The sequence below is a fragment of the Ananas comosus genome, linkage group 7, assembly GCF_001540865.1.
Source record: "Ananas comosus cultivar F153 linkage group 7, ASM154086v1, whole genome shotgun sequence".
Lineage (NCBI taxonomy): Eukaryota > Viridiplantae > Streptophyta > Magnoliopsida > Poales > Bromeliaceae > Ananas > Ananas comosus.
In genome coordinates, this window is record NC_033627.1 from 4,297,175 (window position 1) to 4,319,310 (window position 22,136).

The following is a 22,136-nucleotide window of genomic DNA, read 5'->3' on the forward strand; positions in this document are numbered from 1 at the left end:
AATCTCAAGGCCAAATTGCACATTGGTCGACAATAATTAAGATGTCCTTAAATTTTAATTTGTTATAGTTTTTGGCTCAAACTTCATAAACTATTACTATCAAATCCTGCAAAATAATTTAGTTGATCAAATACTAATGGATCATTGATATAAAAATTATACGACATCTTAATTATTGTCATATTATCAATCACAATATTGTTATATTACTTTCACATAGCCAACAAATTAATACTTAGTTAACTAAATTAGGTTATGTGACTTTAATTATAAGAAATTAAAAAATTTAAGTCATAAATTGTAATAAATTAAGGACCAAAGTGTCAAGGAACTCATAGTTTGAGGACCAAACGTGCAATTTAGTCTGTCCTTAATAACCTCTAAATATCTTAAAATTCGAGTTGACATGGCCAATTGAATCGCTCTAATCATGACCTAGTTTACAAGCTGGTTTGATCCAACTAATAAAAATGAACTGGCTTAAAATTCACTTTGATCTATTCAGGCAAGTGGTTCAAGCAGTGAACTGGTGAACCAATCAAATTCTTTTTATTTTATATTTTAATAATTTGCGCTAATTTTTCAGTAATTTATACTGTGGATATATTTTTAATTATATATAATATAATAATATTTTAAAATAATATAATACTATATTTATTTTATTTTTATTATATATAATATATAAAATAAATAATTAAATATTTATGATGTTATGTTGGTGTCATTAAGTAAGAACATAAATAGTTTCGGAGTTTAAATCAAGGCTAAAATAAAAAGGCTCCCTTAAAAATATAAGTTTTTTTTTTACTTTTTCTTCCTAATTTTCAAAAGTCAGTTTTTTGTCCCTTTAAAGTGTAAAAAATATTTTCAGAAAAGTACGCCTTAATAAAGAGAGCAAAATAATCAAATTATCCTTACTTTTTTTATAAATAAAAAATAATATTTTAATATATATTTTTATTATTTTAAAAAATATTTTTTGCTATAAATTGTATGTAATAGACGAAACAGGAATGAACTCCGAGAGAGAGAGAGAGAGAGAGAGAGAGAGAGAGAGAGAGAGAGAGAGAGGGAGGGGGTAAATGCAATAATTTGAATTGTAATGAAACTCCGACGGAGAGAGGATAAATGCAACCATTTGAATTATTGAGCCCCTACAGAATATATCAAAACCACCTAAAATAGCGGTGGTACCGAAGAGACCAAATTGCAATATCGGACTAGTACAAGGACTCCGTACGTTTTGCTCCTTCTCCCTAATATTTTAGCCCTTATTGCTGCGGCATTCGACCCCGACTCGACCCTATGTGAGATAAGGAGAAACCCAATCGGAATTCGATCCAACACGAACGATCGGAAGAGAGAGGCGACGAAGAGCGGCGCACGGAGAGCGAGAGCGCGGGAGCGAAATCTAACCCTAAACAGGCGAATCGGAACCGATTCTTCTTCTTTTTCTTCTTCCTCGTCCTCGATCGATCTCCGCTGCGGCGGGGGCGTCGGCACCGGCGAAGATGAAGACGACCAAGGGAGGGAAGGTGATGAACCCCACCGACGCCTATCGGAAGGAGCTCCGCAAGAAGGAGCTTAAAAGGGTGAGATTTTTTAGCACCTAGGGTTTTGTGATTTTTTGGCTCATTTTTTGATCTTCCTTTGAGTTGAATTATTTGATTAGATGCCATTGATGGTGTTTTTCGTACTCAGGATGATAGGTAACGTTAGGTTCATTTGATATTTGAGCTAATTAGGGTAAAAAGATCTGTTCTTTTTGTCATTTTCCTAGTAAGAGTTGTTTTAATTGAACATCTTATGCCCGAAATTTGTTTGTCTAGATAAAATGTGCGAGAAGAATAAGTCCCACGATTGATTAACTTTTTCTGTAAATTTATTGTGGCTAAGGCTGTATGATTAGATGTTATGTAGGGTTTTATGTGTTGCAGGCGTAGTAGTATATGATGATTAGATGCTATATAGGGCCTTTTTGATGTCGACAAGTTACCACTGCTAACTTGTGTGTCGTTAAAATTTCTTTTGTGGTTGCAGCATAGGAGATTGAATTTAGTCCTAAAAGGTTTTCCGTGATCATAATTTTTTAGCTTAATACATTTCACCTATGTGGTAATTTATCATATTCGGAACAAATGACTTGAAGGCGGTATATACTTGTGCTGTAGTAGACATCGTTTTGCCCTCTTGGTGTATCAATCACTACATATCTTTTGAAAGTGCAATTAAGATATGCTGAACAGGACATTTATGAGTCCAACCCCTAGTTGATGTATGTCCTAATGAATTTTTGTTGATCATAACAAATTTTGTTTTGCAAGAGACTTAATTTCCAAGAGGTTGGTCTCCTCTTTGGGAAATATCTGTATGCACACACTTCTACTAAGAGGAGGTATCAACCCTTTGTTTCCTTAGTTGCAGTTTTCGATTTGATAAGAGTTTTCTATTATAATCTTACTTTACTGTAAGTGAGTAATCTCTGAATCTTCATCTGGTAGTCTGTTATTTTCTTTCTTTAGGTACTGTTCTTTAGGTACTGTTACTACTAGATTTTTAATATGTTTAACTTCCATCTCTCTTTATCTATCACAGTTTTTATATATGGTTAGCTTCCATTTCTCCGTTTTCTTTCTTGCTGGCTGAAGCTATCGTTGATATTCACAGTTTTATGATTAATAAGTGCTTCTATCTCTTATTTTCTTTGCTATTTAACAGAACAAGAAAGAAAGAAAGAAGGTGAGAGAGGTGGGGATCTTAAAGAAGGATCCTGAAGCCATCAGGGAGCAGATTGAGAAATTGGAAAAGATGAGTAAGTAAACTTTGTCTGCGACCATCATATTCAAGATTTCTTGTTCTTGGTTCCTATTTAATCAGTATTTAATAAAATTAAGCACGTAGCATTTCTTTTTCCTCCATGATGTTGAACATTATGTTGCCCAATGGTGAGGTCCAATTGGTTGAGGTCTGCTACAAACTTTACAACTCTCAGCCTAACAGGAACAATTTGAACATATCTGGCATCCATTGGCCTGTCGTCACAATCTGATTGTGCCGAACTTTCCAACAACTTTACATAAGGGTGAATTTGGTCAAATTTAACTTGAATTGACTCAGACCAAACCTTTTAACAGCGGAAATGGCATGTGAGTGTCCAAGGCATCTCATTGTGCTTGTGCAACATCTATTTGAACATGTTGGTGTGTACGTATGGTCTGTATAAGGCATATTCTACTTAAATAATAGATATGTAGGCGCACATTATGGAGCAGAAGCGAACCCTTGAAAGAGTAAGTTTACTTTCATTTATGTTTGGAAAAACCACTGAGATTTATTTGTGTTATTTGATGTCAATTGTTTAAGTAGCTAATTATCTAGATGCCATGTTATCCTTTGTACTCCTAATATTTACCAGAGTTACTTTTATTCACTGATGGTAAGGATCCCCTTCCAGATAAGCATATATGAGTGCATATACTGTTGTTTAAAAAGAAGAACGGGGCACACACCTAATATGGCTGATTTGGCTCGAGCCATATTGACTTTGATTTTACTCAACCTAATTTTTTGGAATGTTTCATTATTTTTTCCAGCTTACTATAATTCGAAAAGTTAGGTTAGATATTTGACATTATTACAAAAGGGCCCATATTGTCTTTTTCCATGGTTTGAATTTGGAAGAGACTGGCTTTAGGAAGCTGATGAATATTGAGACTGTCCCGAGATAATGCTTTGCTGCTCTTCTGGGTACATGTCCTATCCATTTTAAGCAATAGAGAACGAAAACAGCATCTTGAGCTTTGGACTTTAGTGTTCTAATTGAGATCCAAGTGATTTTTAATTTTTCATTTCATTTATTTTTTAAGAATGCAGCTTGGTAATGCTCATCGTTTGGACTCTTAGTATAACACATTGTTTTGTATGTATTCATTTGTGTTCATGTATGCTACTAAGGTGGCGGAGTCCCAAGTTACCTGACAAGATGGTATAGTCATTCATTTTTAGAAGATCTGTCAGTCTGTTGGACATTTGGACAAGGCACATCTAAAATTTCTGAAAAAGTAAGAGTGTTGGCTACGGTTTTGGTAATGTATTGTTCTGGATTAACTTGCCTAACGAACAACTTATTCCTAGTCTTAAATTTTCATTTAATAACTTATTTAATTGTAGGAATTGATTTAACATTTTTTATTGCTTGGCAATAACATAACAAAAAGAAAAGAATAAAACAAGCAGGTCTAGTTGTTTCATAATGGGTCTTATTTAAATACACCTGCTATAGTCAGTGCAGTTGGTCATGCAACCTGAGCTTATGATTGTCTATTTTCACTATTTGAATTTCTCTTGGTAATTCAACCAAAGTATATCCAGTCTCCTAAGTTCTTAAGAAAGTATAAGATGTGCATTGTCTGTGAAGATATAACATAATTGGCTAGTGACTAATTATTCATGTAGGCTCTTTGCCCACGAGTAAAAGAAGATACATTACATGCGGACACTGCTACTTGAGCTTTTACTATCTTGAAATAAGATGAGCATGTGAATTTTAATGCTTATGTCTGATTTGGGCAGAGGCAGAAGGTGCTCTTGACAAGGCAAGGAAGCACAAGAAGAGGCAACTTGAAGACACTTTAAACCTAATTTTGAAGAAAAGGAAGGTACTTAACTACTCTCTTTTAAATCTCGTCTTTGAACTTTAATCTTTGGTGCTTCTCTTTTTTGTGAAGCTAAAGATAGCAGTACAATAAGTGTTTTGTTCATTTGTATTTTAGTATTCAAATGGTGGTTTGACTAGATAGAACCTCCCATTTTGCTTGTGTTTTTTCTATTCTAGATTCTTTCTCATCAGATGCTGACTTGAAATTATTATCAACTTCTGTATATCTTGTTACTTGTTTGTTATTCTTTAATGGGTTAATTACACTAATGGTCCCTAACCTTTACACTGTTTTTCAATTTGGTCCCCAACCTTTAGTTTTTTGCAATCAAGTCCCTAATCTTTTGATTTCATTTCAATTAAGTCCCAGCTGTTAGATAACTGTTAAAATTGACGGAAAATGCCACGTCAGCGCCACGAAGGCGCCATGTCAGCGCCATGGTGGCGCTGTGTCAGCGGATTGCAAAAAAAAAAAAAGGTTGGGGACCAAATTGAAAAACGGAGCAAAGGTTGAGGACCAATGGTGTAATTAACCCATTAAATTTATAAATTCAAAAAAAATTTAAATTTAATATTTAAATTTTAAATTTAAATTTTGATTTTGGATTCAAATTTAAATTGGAATTCAAATTCCGATTTTGCATTTAATTTTAAATTTTTAATTTTAAATTCAAATTCACATTTGGAATTCTAAATTCTAATTTAATTTCAAACTTCGATTTGAAATTTCAAATTCAAAATGTGAATTTGAATTCGAAGTTTAAATTCAAATTTAGAATTGAAATCAAATCTTAAATTCAAATTTAAATTTTGAATTCAAATTTAAAATTTAAAATCAAAATTTTGAATATGATTTTAAATTTAAATTCAGATTTTAAATTTAAATTTCGGTTTCAAAACTTTCATTTTAAATGTAAATTGAAAAATCAAAATCAAAATCAAAATTTTAAGTTTGAATTCAAAATTTAGATTCAATTAAAAATTTAAATTTAAAATTTGAATTTCAATTCAAAATTTTAATTCAGTTTTAAATTCAAATTCAAAATTCTAATTTCTCGTTAGTTTAAAATTTTAATTTTAATATTATTTTTGAATTTAAATTTAAAATTTTGAATTTTTATTTTTAGGGACTAAAATGAAAAATGTGCAAAGTTTAGGGACCTAAATTGAAATGCAAAAGGTTGCCAAATAGACGCTGACGTGGCAATTCCGTTAATTTTAACAGTTTTTTTAATGGTTGGGACGTAATTGTAATAAAATCAAGAGGTTAGGGACTCAATTGCAAAAAAAAAAAAAAAGGTTGGGGACTCAAGTGAAAATTGGTGCGAAGGTTGGGGACTACCAGTGTAATTAACCCTTCTTTAATCTCAGGAGTTCTTGATCATTCAACATTTTATTATGTAACACATTAATTTCTTTTCGTATGGAGTTGTCAAGTGCATATTCATATACAGCTATCAGTTTATTTTCCTTGAGAAGGAATTTGGTTCCTAGTAGCAGAGATTGCCGAATGCTGATTTTCCGTGAAATCTGTGAAGCTAATGAGAATGCTCAAAATATCCCGAAAAGATGTAGTGTCTTTTGATTTAGTGATTTGTTCTAACCAATGAGATACATGAGGTGACATCCAAATGAATTTATGGTCCAATTGGGGCATCCATGCATGCCTGCATATATCTATGGATTAATGCTAACAACAGTGCCATGAAAATGTGTGTGAAGTGCCAAAGAAATTAAAGAAAGAATAAAAGAAAGAGAGGCTATCTCTCATTTAAAAAAGATTTATGGGAATTGCTTCCCCATAAATTTTTCAATCATCCTTCTGTTTTATGTAGGACCTGTGTTTGTGCATGTTTTTTATTTTGTTTACTGCAATCAACCTTGTGTGCTTCTGTAACCCATACTTATCGCCTCTGCATCAGCCTGATCTTGCTTAGCACATAACGTGAATGCCAAATGGAAGCTAATAAAAGGCTTGACAAATGATGAAAGTGAACAAAATTTTCAAGTAAATGAGTTACCCAAAAATTTTTCCTTTCAGTTTTTGGAAACTTTTGTTTCTTACAAGATCTTTCCCAAGTAGAGACTTGCACTTTCTGCAAAAACAAACAAGAGCAGCGTGCTTAGTGAACTACTTGAAAGTGGGTGGAATAATTTTAATTATTGCACTCAATCATTTTGAAACTTTCATATAAGTTATGTTATGAAAAGTAGCATTGATAGGTTTCGGTTGATAAGTTACAACTCTGTAAGATTTGGTTTGGTGAGATTTGAGCTTCAAATGACATGATAGTATAGCTGCACCAATTGTTGTGTTATATGGTAGTTATCCAATAAGCTGGGTGGCAAAGACTTTCCTCATGGTGGTTCTTGGTGCTTTACTTGAGTGATTTAGTTAGACCATCATTCCTTTAGTAGGATGTCACACCCTGAATTACAACGGAAGCTCTTTCGGAAACGTCAACAGCCCTGTAGTATGTACAAGACTTTCCTGCACATATGGAGCGTTCCAAAACAGGGACCTGTCTCAATAAAAACAAAACAACAACAACAACAATCCTAGTAGTCTACAACTAAGATAAGGAGAACAGGTATCAGAGTATGAAACAACTAAACCAAATGCATCACTGTACATCTACAACACATCACAACCATATATGAAATATACATCCCAAGACTGTATACAAAAAGCTGCTCCAGCAGCAATACGTACAGTGAAAAACAAAATAACTGGTGCACTCTAACTCGGGTTTGCTATGAGGAGATGTATCTAGTCCACGGTCCCCTTACCTCGCTCAGCTAAAGTCGCTGAAGACTCTGAAATAAAAGTCAACAAGGGAAGGCATGAGAACTATATAAACAATAGTCCTGTGCTGATGGACATCTCCCATTGCAACCTCGCCAATTTGTCAAGGTCCAGTACGCTATAAAGGATGATGACTTTCTTATAGTACTCACGGCATTGTTCGAACTTATATTTCTTTAGCATAATAATAGCAACCTCAGGTGTGAGGGAGCAAGATAGAATTGGCGATTTTGATGAAGCACATGCTAAAGCGGTAAAACCTTAATATAAGGGTTGAGGAGGGAAAGGATAAGTTTTGTTGGGATTTTGGGGATGATAGCTCTAGTTTTGTAACATCGTTTCTCCATGAATAACATTGTCACTCCATGAAACTTGACTGATTTTCTCAAAATTTTTCGATTATTTTAACATTTTATTTTGGCACAGGAATATGAGGAGAAGATGCGTGAAAAAGGTGAGGCACCAGTCATGTTCAGGTGAGATTTTTTTTTTCTTTAAATTGGTTGCTTAAACAATTATTTATGATATGAAATTCTATGTATCTTGATTTGTATGTCTTTTCTCCTATGTATAATATTTCTAGCCACCTGGGCCCCCCTCGGAGACGGTCTACTGCAGATGAAGATGAAAGAGTGAAGCATCCTAAGCCAGAGGTCTGTCTAGCTCAACTCATATCATTATGCAGTCTTTATGTTTGGACATACTAACCAGCTTTATAATGCAGGATTCAGTTTACTATCATCCTACTCTAAACCCAACAGGAGCACCACCACCTGGAAAACCTCCCATGTACAAATCATCTATAGGTCTTATTCTTATTCCCTGCTTCATTTATTTTCTTCTGTTTATTTTTACTTTTTTTATAATTTATTTTTTTTTTTCTCTAATGTACTATAGGGCCAAGGATCCCATTACCTCCTCCCTCAAGTGCTGGAGCATCATCTTCAAATTCAGAGTTAGAAGAGGGAGGACCGTCAGTGCCACCACCCCCTCCACCACCACCACCACCTCCCCTGCTAGCCACCAGTGAACTCGCTTCTAGTGATGATTCTTCTGCTCCTCTATCTATACCTTTACCTCCTCCACCGCCTGCCCCACCTAAGCCCGCTGCAGATTCACAAGTATCAATGCTGCCACCACCGCCTCCACCGCCTCCCGGTCCTCCACCCAAAGAACAAGTTGCATCTCGTATGGTGCTACCACCTCCTCCACCTCCACCGCTTCAGCGGCCTTCACATTTGCCTCCACCGGGCACATTTGTGAAGGTTGTTGATAATAGCAAAAGTGCAGCCTCAGAGGGGCTTAATGTGAAAGATTCTGGTCAGGTACTTATATTTATCTAGATTGTAAATTGTGTATCATTCTGTAGCTTTGATGTACTGATCTGTAGTGGTTTTTGTAAGGGAAAAAGATCAAAAAGCCTCCCCTGTGATGTACTATTTGAAGTTTACTACCTTGTGGTTCAAAATGTGGCACTTTGTCCTCTAGGTTTCTATTTTTGTTTTCTGCAAGGACCTTCCATTCTATAGTTAGCAAAGTGCTAGAATTTATGAACTGCATGTTAAAGTTTTAATTGCTGAGTAATAAAGTGCTACATTTTACCACCATGTAGTTTATAAAATGTGGCACTTTACTACTATTTTTAATGGTAGCTCTTTGTGAAAAAGTAAAACGAAAAACACATGGAGGCGAAGTGCTACATTTTGAACCATGGAGTAAGCACCATTAAGTTGGAAATCCGTACCTCTCCTAATGGATATATCCCAAGGATTTAAGTGCCGTGGCGCAGGGTCGTGCTGTAAACTTGCCGGCACGGTACAACACGGTGCGTGCCGGGCCGTGCCGATGCGTGTCGGTCACAATTTTTGTGTGCCAACCCGTAATGGCGTGAAATATTTATTTTCTTTAGCAGGAAAATATGCCAATTATTGATTATATATTTTTATCAAATCTTTTGAAAAAATTACTTACTAATTTTAAGAATAGAGAGTTTTGAGTTGTGCCATCGGCACGGAGGGCTGTATCGTGTCGATATCTTGCTGGCACGATACAGCATGGTGGATACGGCCCGTGCCGTTGGGCACTTTAATCCTTGATATATCCTCTGGTTGCTTGCAATCTTTCCTCCATTTCCAAATTTGTTTTATCTTGTTACCCAGGTGGAGGAATTACTTGTGAAAAATTGGCTGTGACCTATCTGTGTTCATAGACAACATTGTTCTCCTAAATGCTAGTACTCTTTAACTTTATGTTCATTTACACCCAATCATCCTTTAAATACAAAAAAGTCCTAAAAGGATCTCGTCTTTTGCAGGGTTCGGCTATGCTCCCTCCACCTCCGCCACCCCCTGGATTGCCACCAACACCAACAAGCATCCAGTCTGATTCAACATTATCTGAAACAGATCCAAACTATGCTTTAGTGAGTGACAAAGCTAAAACAGCGCTGCCTCCACCGCCACCACCTCCAATCTCTAACAGACCACCCTTGGTCCACGCTGTACCACCTGGAATTCCACAGTTCCCCCCTCCACCACCGCCATTGATGGTTGCTGGAGTTCCAAATAGACCTCTGCCACCGCCGCCTCCACTTCCTCCTGGAGTAGCTCTGCCACAAATCCCCAGGCCACTTTTTGCTGGGCCCCCTGGGCCTCCTCCGGGTCCACCACCACTTGTTGGGCCACCAATCATGTTTGGACTTCCTGGACCTCAAGATGATGATTTCACGGCCTTCAGGCCACCTGTACCTCAAAAGCCATCATATGTGAAGTCAGCTGCAGCGACGGTCGTGAAAAGGCCATTAGCTCAGCATACACCGGAACTAACAGCAATGGTATGTTATTGGTTTTATGGTTGTGTTTGAATTCCTTTTTGTTTGTGCATTGCATTACATGACTTGGAAGCGTCATTCAGTTTCTTTTAAAACTTCTACATGATTATTGCAATCCGTAGTACTGTTTCCTGCCAGATAAAACCTATCATGTCCCTAAGAAACTGTGCAGATACACATTAGTTGTAGTGTAAATATTCATCGAAAATAACCGCTTCAATTCATCCTCTTATTATGGTTTCGTTTGTTCTGTTGGAACTCTTGTGCGTGGGTGTGTGCGGGGGCGCGCTCTTGTTATACTGTAAATGATTGTTCATTTGTGGTATGATTTTCCTGTTTTTTGCTTGAGCTGCTGCTTTTTCAATGGCAAAAGTTGGATATTAGGACATTATAATTATCTGTGACGCAACTCAAACTCTCTTTCATCTTAACTTTTTGTTACTTCAATAAACATTATTGGTATACCTCTAACTAGGAATGCTGGAGTTGGCACCAGAGTCATCATTTTCGCAATTTTACTGATCATTCATCTAGTTTCCATTTCTAGCTTGCTTAGAATTAGGTATTATTTGCTCATCATTTGTTTGCTTCACCCTGAAGTGTGGTCGTTCATTGGAACAGGTTCCTGCGTCGGTGCGCGTGAAGAGAGAGACAGCTGTTGCAAAGCTGAAGCCAAAGCCGCAATCCTCTGCCCCGAAGCCGTCGGCCCTCAGTGCGATTGGGAAATCAGAGATGGCAGCCACATCGTCGGCGCCCAAGGGGCAGAGTATCGACGACTCGTACATGGCCTTCTTGGAGGACATGAAGGCGCTGGGCGCACTTGACGAATAAAAAAGACGCGGCGAAAACATGGCATCTTGCAAAGTAACAAAACCCTGGTTCAGGAATTGGAATATAGGGGGCCAGCAGTGATAGTGAACGTGAACTGTGAACTGGATTACGTCTCTCTGATGAAATTAATTTCCATCTGCATTTTACCAATTTTGCCCCGGTGTGTAACGTTCATTTGTGATCCGACTTTAGGGGCATCTGAACATTGTATGATTTTTCTTCCTGGTGGCCCTAATTAACAGGGGGAGTGGAAAAAGATGTATATGATGCTTGAAACTGGTAGCTGCGTCTCTTAAGCTCATTCAGATTTACTGTGTAATTGAAGGCCTCCTACTCCGCCTTGTGATATCTTAATATTTATCTGCAAAAAGTCGGGGAACTAAATCACTCTTTTGGTTGATAGAAGGATCTAATTCTGATCTCTTGGTCAACTACCAAACAGGGGAAAAGTAGATATTAAAATTCACCACCTTTTCCATGAGCGACCTTGTTTTGACATTAAAATTCTACCAAGTTTTACTAGCAATTCTTTTCCAACTTTAATACCTTGTTTAGACGAAAAGAATCAAAAAGCAAAACAAAGGAAAGTAAGTTAACACTGCGACTTTTTGCTACTCGGCGGAAAATAGTAAGTGGCCTTCTACTCATTTCTATTATTGGGAAAGGATCATTTATTTTCTGTGTTTATCCAGATAAGATGAGAAATTAGTTTTTATATTTCTACCCTCTTTTCTCTTTTTCTTTTCTCCTCTTTTCTTTTATTTAGAAGCTATCCGCACAGACATAAAAAATTATAGTAAAATTTACATTTCACTTGCTCATCTCATTTACTTTCCTACACCCTTTTTTTTATACTTTTTTCCACATAGGCACTTGATAAACATAATACGTTTTCAGTAAAATCAATTACTGAGCATTCTAAACTTTCCAAAATCAAAGCCAAGATAGATGCAAAAGTGGGGGTAAAGTATTCTCAAAATTCTTGCCATGTTGGGTTGGTTTCCGAATAACCCTTTGGGAGCAACTGAGTATATGATTGGATGATTGTAAATTTTACATGAAATGAGCACTACCAAGAAGACTCCGTCCTAATTCAGATAAGCGATCTTCTGCTTCTAATCAATCTTTAACTGTAAGATGAATAATATACGGTTGAATTGTTATAACTTTTAGGGTGCGTTTGGTTCGCGCTATTTTTTAAAGATTCCTAGTAATCCAATGAGAATAAAAAAATATGACGGTGTTTGGCTAAACGCACTAAGTAATCTAGTTGGTAATATTGAATTCACTTGGGAATAAGATTCACCCCAAAGTACTAATCTCATTNATTTACTTTCCTACACCCTTTTGTTTAGTACTTTTCTCCACATAGGCACTTGATAAACATAATATGTTTTCAGTAAAATCAATTACTGAGCATTCTAAACTTTCCAAAATCAAAGCCAAGATAGATGCAAAAGTGGGGGTAAAGTATTCTCAAATTTCTTGCCATGTTGGGTTGGTTTCCCAAGAACCCTTAGAGAGCAACTGAGCATATGATTGGATGATCGTAAATTTTACATGAAATGAGCACTACCAAGAAGACTCTGTCCTAATTCAGATGAGCGATCTTCTGCTTCTAATCAATCTTTAACTGTAAGATGGATAATATGCGACTGATTTATTATAAATCTTAGGTGAAATAAACAGATTAAAAGATAACTTTTTCATAATTTAGCTACCATCCGTAGATTGTTGACTTATCAATAAAGCGAAAGCACTGAAATTGTGACATTAAGAGAGACAAAAATATTGTTAGAAATTGATCTCATTCAATGATTCTATAGACTCTCTTGTAGCAAATCAAAAGTGGTCTGACTTCACATAGCTGTACTGACATGTCCACAAAAGCAGCAATGTAAAGTGTAAACACACTCTCTCACCCTTATCACAACTCCAAGTGCAATGAACTTACGAGTTATGAACACGTCCAAAAAAGTCCCCCTGTCCTTTGTTTCTCTTTCCAACCAAGTCAATGCCTTCTCCCACCATCCACCCTTTTTTGGTCCTCAAAACCCCACTCTAGTATTATTATTATTATTATTTGATCCACTTCTCTCTCACCCATCCCTCCAACTACTACCAACAAAGCAATTAAGCGAAGATCCTACAAATTTTAATGGCCCCCTTCAACTCTCCCCTTTTTTTTTATCCATTTCTGCAGACACCACTTGAGAGAGCAGCAGTCTCTCTTCTTGTATTTATATTATTATTATATACATTATATGTGGGTTTTCCTCATCACTTCAGTCAAAGCTCTTCTTCTTCTTCTTCTTCTTCTTCTTCTTCTACCCACTCTCACCTTAATAAAACCCATACTTCTTTGCTCTTTGATACCACATCATCATGTTCAATAAGGGTTCAAAAGAGCCTTCATTGTTAGGGACTAGGGTTTTGTTGATGGGTTCTCTTCGTCTCCTCCTCCTCCTCCTCTTTTTCTTCATACCCAACTCTTATTCCTTCCCCTTATGCACAGATTCATGTGGGTTTCTCCTCTTGTTCCCTTTTTCACTCTTGTACATATTACTCTCCTAGTATTACGCTCATGTGGGTTGTGTTCTTTTTTTTGTTTTTTGTTGTTGTTAAAACCCTTTTTGGTGAGCAGGGGCACCTGAGACACTGAAGGTGCCACTCACCTTCTGTTCTTACAATGGCAGCAGCTGCTGCAACGCCACGGACGACGCCGCGATCGAGAAGCGGTTCAAATCGATGAAAATCTCCGATACCGCTTGCTCCNATAAATTAATTAATTGTATATTTTTTGTAATATTAAATAATATGGCTAATTAATATTACCGTGCGAACCAAACACAGGAATTCCACATTCTTAGTAATAGAATGAATAGGAATAAAATTTTCGGATATCTTTTATTCCTCTTAATTTTTTATAATGCGAACCAAACGCACCTGTAGGTGAAATAGACAGATAAAAAGATAACTTTTTCATAATTTAGCTACCATCCGTAGATTGTTGACTTATCGTTAAAGCGAAAGCACAGAAATTGTGACATTAAGAGAGACAAAAATATTGTTAGAAATTGATCTCATTCAATGATTCTAGAGACTCTTTTGCAGCAAATCAAAAGTGGTCTGACTTCAAATAGCTGTACTGACAGGTCCCACAAAAGCAGCTATGTAAAGTGTAAACACACACTTTCTCACCCTTATCACAACTCCAAGTGCAATGAACACATGTTATACATCCAAAAAAGTCCCCCTCCCCTTTGTTTCTCTTTCCAACCAAGTCAATGCCCTCTCCCACCATCCAGCCTTTTTTGGTCCTCAAAACCCCACTCTAGTATTATTATTATTATTATTATTATTATTATTATTATTTGATCCACTTCTCTCTCACCCATCCCTCCAACTACTACCAAGTACCAACAAAGCAATTAAGCAAAGATCCTACAAATTTTAATGGCCCCCTTCAACTCTCCCCTTTTTTTTTCTATCCATTTCTGCAGACACCACTTGAGAGAGCAGCAGTCTCTCTTCTTGTATTTATATTATTATTTTATATACATTATATGTGAGTTTTCCTCATCACTTCAGTCAAAGCTCTTCTTCTTCTTCTTCTTCTTCTTCTTCTACCCACTCTCACCTTAATAAAACCCATATTTCTTTGCTCTTTGATACCACATCATCATGTTCAGTAAGGGCTCAAAAGAGCCTTCATTGTTAGGGACTAGGGTTTTGTTGATGGGTTCTCTTCTTTTCCTCCTCCTCCTCTTTTTCTTCATACCAAACTCTTATTCCTTCCCCTTATGCACAGATTCATGTGGGTTTCTCCTCTTGTTCCCTTTTTTACTCTTGTACATATTACTCTCCTAGTATTATGCTCATGTGGGTTGTGTTCTTTTTTTTGTTTTTTGTTGTTGTTAAAACCCTTTTTGGTGAGCAGGGGCACCTGAGACACTGAAGGTGCCACTCACCTTCTGTTCTTACAATGGCAGCAGCTGCTGCAACGCCACGGACGACGCCGCGATCGAGAAGCGGTTCAAATCGATGAAAATCTCCGATACCGCTTGCTCCTCCGTCGTCAAATCCATTCTCTGTGCGGTAATTAACTATTATGCAGTTCTTGGTGATTACTTGTTGGTTCTGTAGTTGAAATTTGGCGCGCCCAATAGTTTAAGCAGAAAATTTGGATTAATTGGGTTTTTTTTTTAAAAATGATGGTTTTGGTTTAGTTTTGGGTGATTGCTGTAGATCTTACCGTTTGCATAAGTGGCATAGTTTTAGTGGCGTGGTGAAATTATCTTTTAGGAGGGATGTTTGAACAAAATCACAATTCCATATTGTTTTAATGCATCATCTATCTAGTCTAGCTAGCTAAATTAATTCCTATTTTTCTAGAGCCAATCAAGTAAGGATATGGAATTAAGGCCCCAAATTTGTTCACCTATCTCATAGTTTTTCTTAACTGCTCACGGGCATCTGAGTGGGTGGTCTTTGTTAACCAAAAGATCGATCTAGTAGGAAACATGCCTTAGAATATACATTAACCCCCCAACGTATATGCATGATGAGTATGAAAGACACGTGGAATTGATAGGTGAGTACGGGACTGGGGGAATTTAACCTGTTAAATGAAGTTGGGGACCGAATTCGAGACCTCACAGACTGAAGGGGTTTAAAATTGGTTCTGATGCCTCGTTACCCAAAAGATTGAATAGTCCTAAACTTAAGTAGGTCTATTTTTCTTTTCCATTCCGTTTTTGAGCTTTCTTGACCTAATTGACCTTTACGAGCACGGCCTCTAGGCCTTAATGCATGTGACTTTATGTAACAAAGTCAATTTAATTTATGTTTAAAAGTAATCCTTCCCTCTTAACTTTCTGATTAGATTGCAAGTTGATTAATTTTTAATGAACTGCGTATGTGGTGTAACCTCTTTTATTCATGGAAGTGAGGATACACCCCATTCATCTTTCTCAAAAGTACAAAAGGTGAAGTGCTGAACTATTAATTTGGATTTCATCTAAATCCATCGCTGGTATACTAGATACTATGTCTCATTCTTTTGTGAAGTAGGAATCCTCACTTGCCATTTGGGTTTCATTTTTCTTAAAAGAACTAGTTTATCTATGTATCGATTTGAGCTTCAGCTATTAAAACCTAAAATATGAACATGGTCTTCCCTTTTTAGACTGAAATTCATTTCATGTGGCAGAACTGTGATCCCTTCTCAGCTGAGCTATTTGCAATTGCACCGAAATTTCGAACTGTTCCTGCATTATGCAACTCTACTGTTTCTGCAAGCTCCGCCCAGTCCAAGGATTCCACAAGAGACTTTTGTACAGAAGTTTGGGGCACTTGCAAAGATATACCTATATTGAATTCTCCCTTTCAGCCTTCTTTACAAGGAGGTGCTAAGCCACCAACTTCCCCAACCAAACTTACGGATCTCTGGCAATCACAGAATGACTTCTGTGCAGCATTTGGAGGCCAATCAAGTGATCAATCAGTTTGCTTCAATGGTAAATCGGTTTCATTTAACACTACAGAAAATTTGCCATCTCCTAAAGGTTTGTGTCTTGAGAGGATCAGCAATGGCTCATACCTTAACATGATTCCTCATCCCGACGGATCAAATCGAGTCTTTTTCTCTAGCCAAGCTGGCCAGATCTGGTTGGCTACTGTTCCTGAACAAGGATCGGGGGAAGCGCTGGGGATCGATGTAGCAAACCCATTTCTTGATTTAACAGATGAGGTGCACTTCGATACTGAGTTGGGACTAATGGGTTTGGCGTTTCATCCAGACTATACAAGAAATGGGCGTTTCTTTGTTTCGTACAACTGTGATAAGGTTCAATCAGCAAGCTGCTCAGGAAGATGTTCGTGTAACTCTGATGTGGGCTGTGATCCTACAAAGCTCAGTCCAGATAATGGTGCTCAACCATGCCAGTATCAAAGTGTCGTTGCTGAGTATAGTGTTAATAGTTCCTCATCAACGCCTTCCACGGTACGCATATGTATACTTCGCTTTAGTGCAGGATGTTCTTTTTAAACTGCAAAAGCCCCCATGAAAATAGTGCCATTTGCAATTTTGGCTCCATAAATATAATTACCATATTTAGTTCTAAAATATAATATAAAATAACCATCATGCCCTTTACTTTTCGGAAAGATCATCTTTTAGGAATTTTGGACTATTATCCAAAAGATCGATCTAATAGGAAATGGAATATATTTAACACCCCATTTGTGTGCATGATGGTACGTAGATTTGACATGTGAGGTGTCAGGTTTAAGAGATAGGGATTCATTAGAATATAATTTAGGAATTTAACCTGTTAAATGCTAAAGGTGGGATCAAACCCATGACCTCACAAAATGAAGGGGTTTAGAATTATCATGTTAAAAAATGTGAAACAGCCACTTGTCTCTAGAAGCTTAAGCTGCCGTGAATGTTGTCGTCTAATATTTGTATTCAACATGAGCAATTCCTCAATGAAAAATCTGACAGGAAGCCACTTAGGTGCTAACAGTCTAAAAATTAAGCAGATAAAGCATGCAGGTTTTCATATTTAGGAGGAAAAGTTAAAAATGGCTCTATTTTTCAGAGTTTTTTCTGCATTTTAACCTTCTTGTTCTTCTATGTTTTTCTTAATAATTTTTGTTATTTTGATCTGGTTCTTGAATTAAAAGGTTCAGTTTGCCAACTTTCTTATAGTTCTTTGTCCCATTTGTTTTAGGCAGAAAGTGCCGTCCCATCTGAAGTGAGAAGGATTTTCACTATGGGGCTTCCATATTCAACTCACCATGGAGGGCAAATTCTCTTCGGGCCTTCGGATGGATATCTATACTTTATGTCGGGAGATGGTGGAAATAAGGGTGATCCTTTCAATTTTGCTCAAAACAAAAAGTCGTTGCTGGGAAAAATCATACGACTGGACCTTGATAGTATCCCAAGTAAGTCCTTGAACAAAAATAGCTTTTGCAAAGACTGTAAGCTAATACCATTTTATGGAGAGCGGATAATTCGTAGATACAACATTGATAAAATACATAACACAGTTCCTAGTGGCAACAAATAATCTCAACTTACTCTCTTATACTAAAATTTTGTGGTCTCTTGGAGGTTGTCAAATGTCCATATACTTTCTGTCTGAGAGAAGTGCCAGAGCTCCTACATGTGTCCACATGCATGTGTTTGTGATTGGTGTACAATTGCAAGAATGGAAAGGAATGAATCATCTATAATTTTCAAATATGATTGATGTAATTTATTCAGCTAATACATTTTGTTACTTCTCTAAAACTTGTTGGCTACTTTTATTCCTTGCAATAGCTGTCTGATCTCGAGATTTGTCTTTATTACATCTTATTACTTCTGTGCTTAAATCATCTTAATTTAGAGCTAAGGTGGTAAAAATGTTAGGCACTCGCCTGTTTGATTTAAGAAATCAGCTGTTCAGACATGATTAAGTTGCATTCTCTTTTTGATTTTTCATAGATCTTTTGAACTTCGATTGCCAAAGTAGAAAACTGTTCAGTGATGTTCAAAATCCACATTAGCTATTCTTACAAGTATATCTATATTTGTTATTATATCTTACTTGGGATATAAATCTTTGATATTATCAAAATTGATCAGTAGCTAAGCTCTTTGATAACTCTCTTTCTCTTTTTCGTTGACATTGCCAAAGCAGCTCTTAATAATCTTGACTTGCTGTGCTCGCTTTATTTGATTCTTTAAATTTTTGGTATGCTCCTAAAAATGGAGTGGGTGAATTGCACTAGTCCCTGAACTTTGTCAAGTTTTACTTTGGCCCCCAAACTGTTAGTTTGGACGTTCAGCACGTGAATGTTTGGAACTGCTGCATTTTATCCTTGCCTTAGAGAGAGCCATTATTGCCTCTGTCTGCGGCATCGATGCATCTGTCTGTCACAAAGTTATCGGCCCTCCATCATTCTCATATTTGTATTTCCAAAAGACAAAAGGCCACAACTCAACTGATGGTATTAATTGAATTATTGGAATATGAAATGGAATTAAGGGTCGAAGAATATGTGGTGTACGGATGCACTGCATGCGAGCAGTGATTATTCATCGGCAGTAAATAAGGACCTGTGAAATACTTTCAAAATTTTATGTTTTTCAAATGTCTAACTTAATTTTGGGGGCGAAAGTGAAACTTGGTAAATAGTTGGGAACTAGCAGTGCAATTTACCCAAAGGAAATTGGTGACATGATCCTGAATTTGCCTAGGTAATAAATTTCACTATCCCAGCCTTGTTTCTAACATTAGTTGTCTTTCAGGTCAGAGCGAAATAAATGACCTTGGTTTATGGGGAAACTATTCTATTCCAAAGGATAATCCATCTGCCGATGATAATGAATTGCAACCTGAGATTTGGGCGTATGGGCTGAGGAATCCATGGAAATGCAGTTTTGATTCTGAAAGGCCTTCTTATTTCTTTTGTGCAGATGTTGGCCAGGTACCATTTCTAGGTTCTTTCAGAATGTACCACATTTCTAAAATACCTGCCCTTAAAGCATACAAAAGTACGTCACACGGTGCTCTTAAAGAAATCAAGATCTAAAAAATTTAATAGTATCTTCTTGGTGCTGGCTGAGTATTATTTTGATAGAACGTAGAACTTGGTTTTAAGGTAAAAGCCATGTCTAGAGCATTCCTTGATTTGAAGATATTGCGTAACCATAAGGTGAAAAACGATTTTTTTTTTTTTTTTCTGGAGGACCTATTAAGCAGATACAGGCTATCTCTTACCAACTACACGTAGCTCAGGATCGTGGTAAAATATGTACCTGGACAAGATGGTGTTATGGCGAACGGATTTGGTGTTTTTGTATTCAGTGCATTAGGATTTTTGTGCCTTGTGCATAACATGAACTTCAAAACAAATGGGGGAAATCGAATGAGTCTAGAAGCCTCAAAGACCAACTTGAGCCTTTCGCTCTAATATCATGTGAAACAACCCTTTTTCTCTGAAATCTTAAACTACTAGAGAACTGTGCTTTTAACTTTATAGCTGGAGATCCTACGAATAATGAAAATTCCTAGAAAGGAGCTAAATCAGGGGGGAAAAAGATGTGGCATTGAATGTTCACCTAGCGAAGCAGGTTATCCAACACTATCTGCTTCGAACTATATAACTCATGTTGTCGTATTATACATTGTGTCAACTTTTTAGAGTAAATCTAAGAAGGTTTTTTCTTATATCAATCATTATCAATAATTAACTTCCAATCAGCACTATTCAGCATTAGTTTATAGATTTATTTTTAATGTCCGAGATCTTATTTTATTTATTGCAGAATTCATATCATTCCTTACATTAGCAATCCTTGTTAACTAGGTATTCCTAGTTTAATCTCTTAACAGCTCTTATGATTGTAATTTGTGTAAAAACATAGGAAACATATGAAGAAGTTGATCTGATTTCAAAGGGTGGAAACTACGGATGGCGTGTTTATGAGGGCCCCAATCTTTATCATCCACCATGGACTCCGGGAGGGAATACATCGCTTAAATCCATAGATCCTATCTTCCCGATCATGGGCTATTATCACTCGACGATAAATAAGCTCGGATCAGCATCAATTACAGGAGGCTATGTATATAGGTCATTGACCGATCCATGCATGTATGGAAGGTATATATTGTCTCTCTACAAACTGTTCTCGTGCCCCTTTTTTTTTCTGGCAAAAACACATGGAAACTGCTCAACTGTAGGACATTTAAAAAGTAGGTCCCTAAATAGTTCTATCTTTTTTTTCTCTTTTTTTGTTTTCTTTGTGGGTTTTGAACCCATAACTAAAATGTTGATTTCAGAAAATTTGTTAGAAATTAATGTTCTTTGTAACTTGATAGTTTCTAACTTAACAGACTATTTTGTCGTTTGATAGTATATTCTGTGAACTTTTGGACAAAAACCACTACATTCTGATAAAACCTAACGGAATTTTCTGAAATCAACCGATGCATTACTTTGGGTTTTCAAATCCAACTAACTAAAAAATTCAGGGGCCTATCTCAGCTCCATACTATTTTTGCCTTTTTCACCATTTAAACAAACTTAAGTTTCTAACTTCGATGTTTTTATGTGGAATATCAGGTACTTGTATGCTGATCTCTATGCGACAGCCTTATGGGCCGGCACGGAGACCCCTGAAAGCAGCGGAAACTACACGAGCACTATGATTCCCTTTAGCTGCTCCAAGAACTCTCCGATTCCCTGTGATTCTGTCGCAGGGAGCTCTCTCCCTTCTCTGGGCTACATATACTCATTTGGTGAAGATAATAGGAAAGATGTTTTTGTTTTGACCAGCAAAGGAGTGTACAGAGTTGTTCGACCGAGCCTCTGCAATTATACTTGTCCAAAGGAGAAAGTTACCAATAATGTCCCATCGGCACCTGGCCCGTCTTCATCATCAGCAACCATGTTACATAATCTAGCAGGGAAAGTTAAGGTGTACGTCTTTGCGTTCTTTCTATTTCAAGTATGTGTGCGCTTTTGAGTGATCTTCGGAGGCAAAAATTGGTGCCAACATTTCCACTAAAGTCATCGTTGCAGTTTCCACTAGAGATTGTGTAAAATTAATACTGTATAATATCAGATCAGTTTCTCGTGAGAGAATTTCTTGTCGCAGTTTGATGCACGGGTTGTTCCTGATTTTGATCAGATAGTGTAAGATTGTCAATTTTGCATATTTATTTCCATTATGAGGTTATCTTTATGAGAGTTTGGTGAATTGATTATGGCTAATTTTAACTGCCTGTGTGAGTGGAAAAGTAGTTTTCTTTGAAAAAGAAAATATGTTGCGAGTTTGGACAGATTTATGGGATGTTTTATGGAGAGTTTTGTCAGATAAGTTAACTTTGGGAAGAATATATAGTTTCATTCTGCATGAAAATAAGAATCTTGGTTTGTTTATAATGTGTAAAGGTGTCTCCAGTTTCCAGCTACAATTTCAATGTTGGTTCAAGATCTTTAATAAT

At 36.7% G+C, this 22,136-nt stretch overlaps 2 protein-coding genes across 3 annotated transcripts; both read left to right on the forward strand.

Moving 5' to 3' along the window:
- Positions 1,313-11,415, forward strand: LOC109713475 (formin-like protein 20). Of its 2 annotated transcripts, none has more exons than XM_020237576.1 (9): positions 1,313-1,595; positions 2,722-2,815; positions 4,576-4,661; positions 7,893-7,942; positions 8,050-8,119; positions 8,191-8,272; positions 8,364-8,791; positions 9,781-10,299; positions 10,918-11,415. In XM_020237576.1, the coding sequence occupies exons 1-9, from the start codon at positions 1,515-1,517 to the stop codon at positions 11,125-11,127; spliced, it is 1,620 nt and encodes a 539-aa protein (XP_020093165.1). In that variant the 5' UTR covers positions 1,313-1,514; the 3' UTR covers positions 11,128-11,415. The 2 variants fall into 2 exon arrangements, with proteins under 2 accessions (XP_020093165.1, XP_020093166.1); XM_020237577.1 differs by lacking the exon at positions 1,313-1,595 and adding an exon at positions 3,958-4,064.
- Positions 14,834-21,889, forward strand: LOC109713474 (HIPL1 protein-like). The gene is made up of 7 exons (XM_020237575.1): positions 14,834-14,944; positions 15,068-15,225; positions 16,340-17,131; positions 17,865-18,081; positions 19,433-19,611; positions 20,552-20,790; positions 21,253-21,889. The coding sequence occupies exons 1-7, from the start codon at positions 14,866-14,868 to the stop codon at positions 21,653-21,655; spliced, it is 2,067 nt and encodes a 688-aa protein (XP_020093164.1). The 5' UTR covers positions 14,834-14,865; the 3' UTR covers positions 21,656-21,889.

Excerpts from the sequence above, each read along its gene's own strand:
- LOC109713475 (XM_020237576.1), top strand. The coding sequence starts at position 1,515 with ATGAAGACGACCAAGGGAGGGAAGGTGATGAACCCCACCGACGCCTAT. Across the intron at positions 4,662-7,892 it reads TAATTTTGAAGAAAAGGAAG|GAATATGAGGAGAAGATGCG; the intron begins GTACTTAACTAC and ends ATTTTGGCACAG. Across the intron at positions 8,120-8,190 it reads TGAAGCATCCTAAGCCAGAG|GATTCAGTTTACTATCATCC; the intron begins GTCTGTCTAGCT and ends TTTATAATGCAG.
- LOC109713474 (XM_020237575.1), top strand. The coding sequence starts at position 14,866 with ATGGGTTCTCTTCTTTTCCTCCTCCTCCTCTTTTTCTTCATACCAAAC. Across the intron at positions 15,226-16,339 it reads TCAAATCCATTCTCTGTGCG|AACTGTGATCCCTTCTCAGC; the intron begins GTAATTAACTAT and ends TTCATGTGGCAG. Across the intron at positions 17,132-17,864 it reads CCTCATCAACGCCTTCCACG|GCAGAAAGTGCCGTCCCATC; the intron begins GTACGCATATGT and ends CATTTGTTTTAG.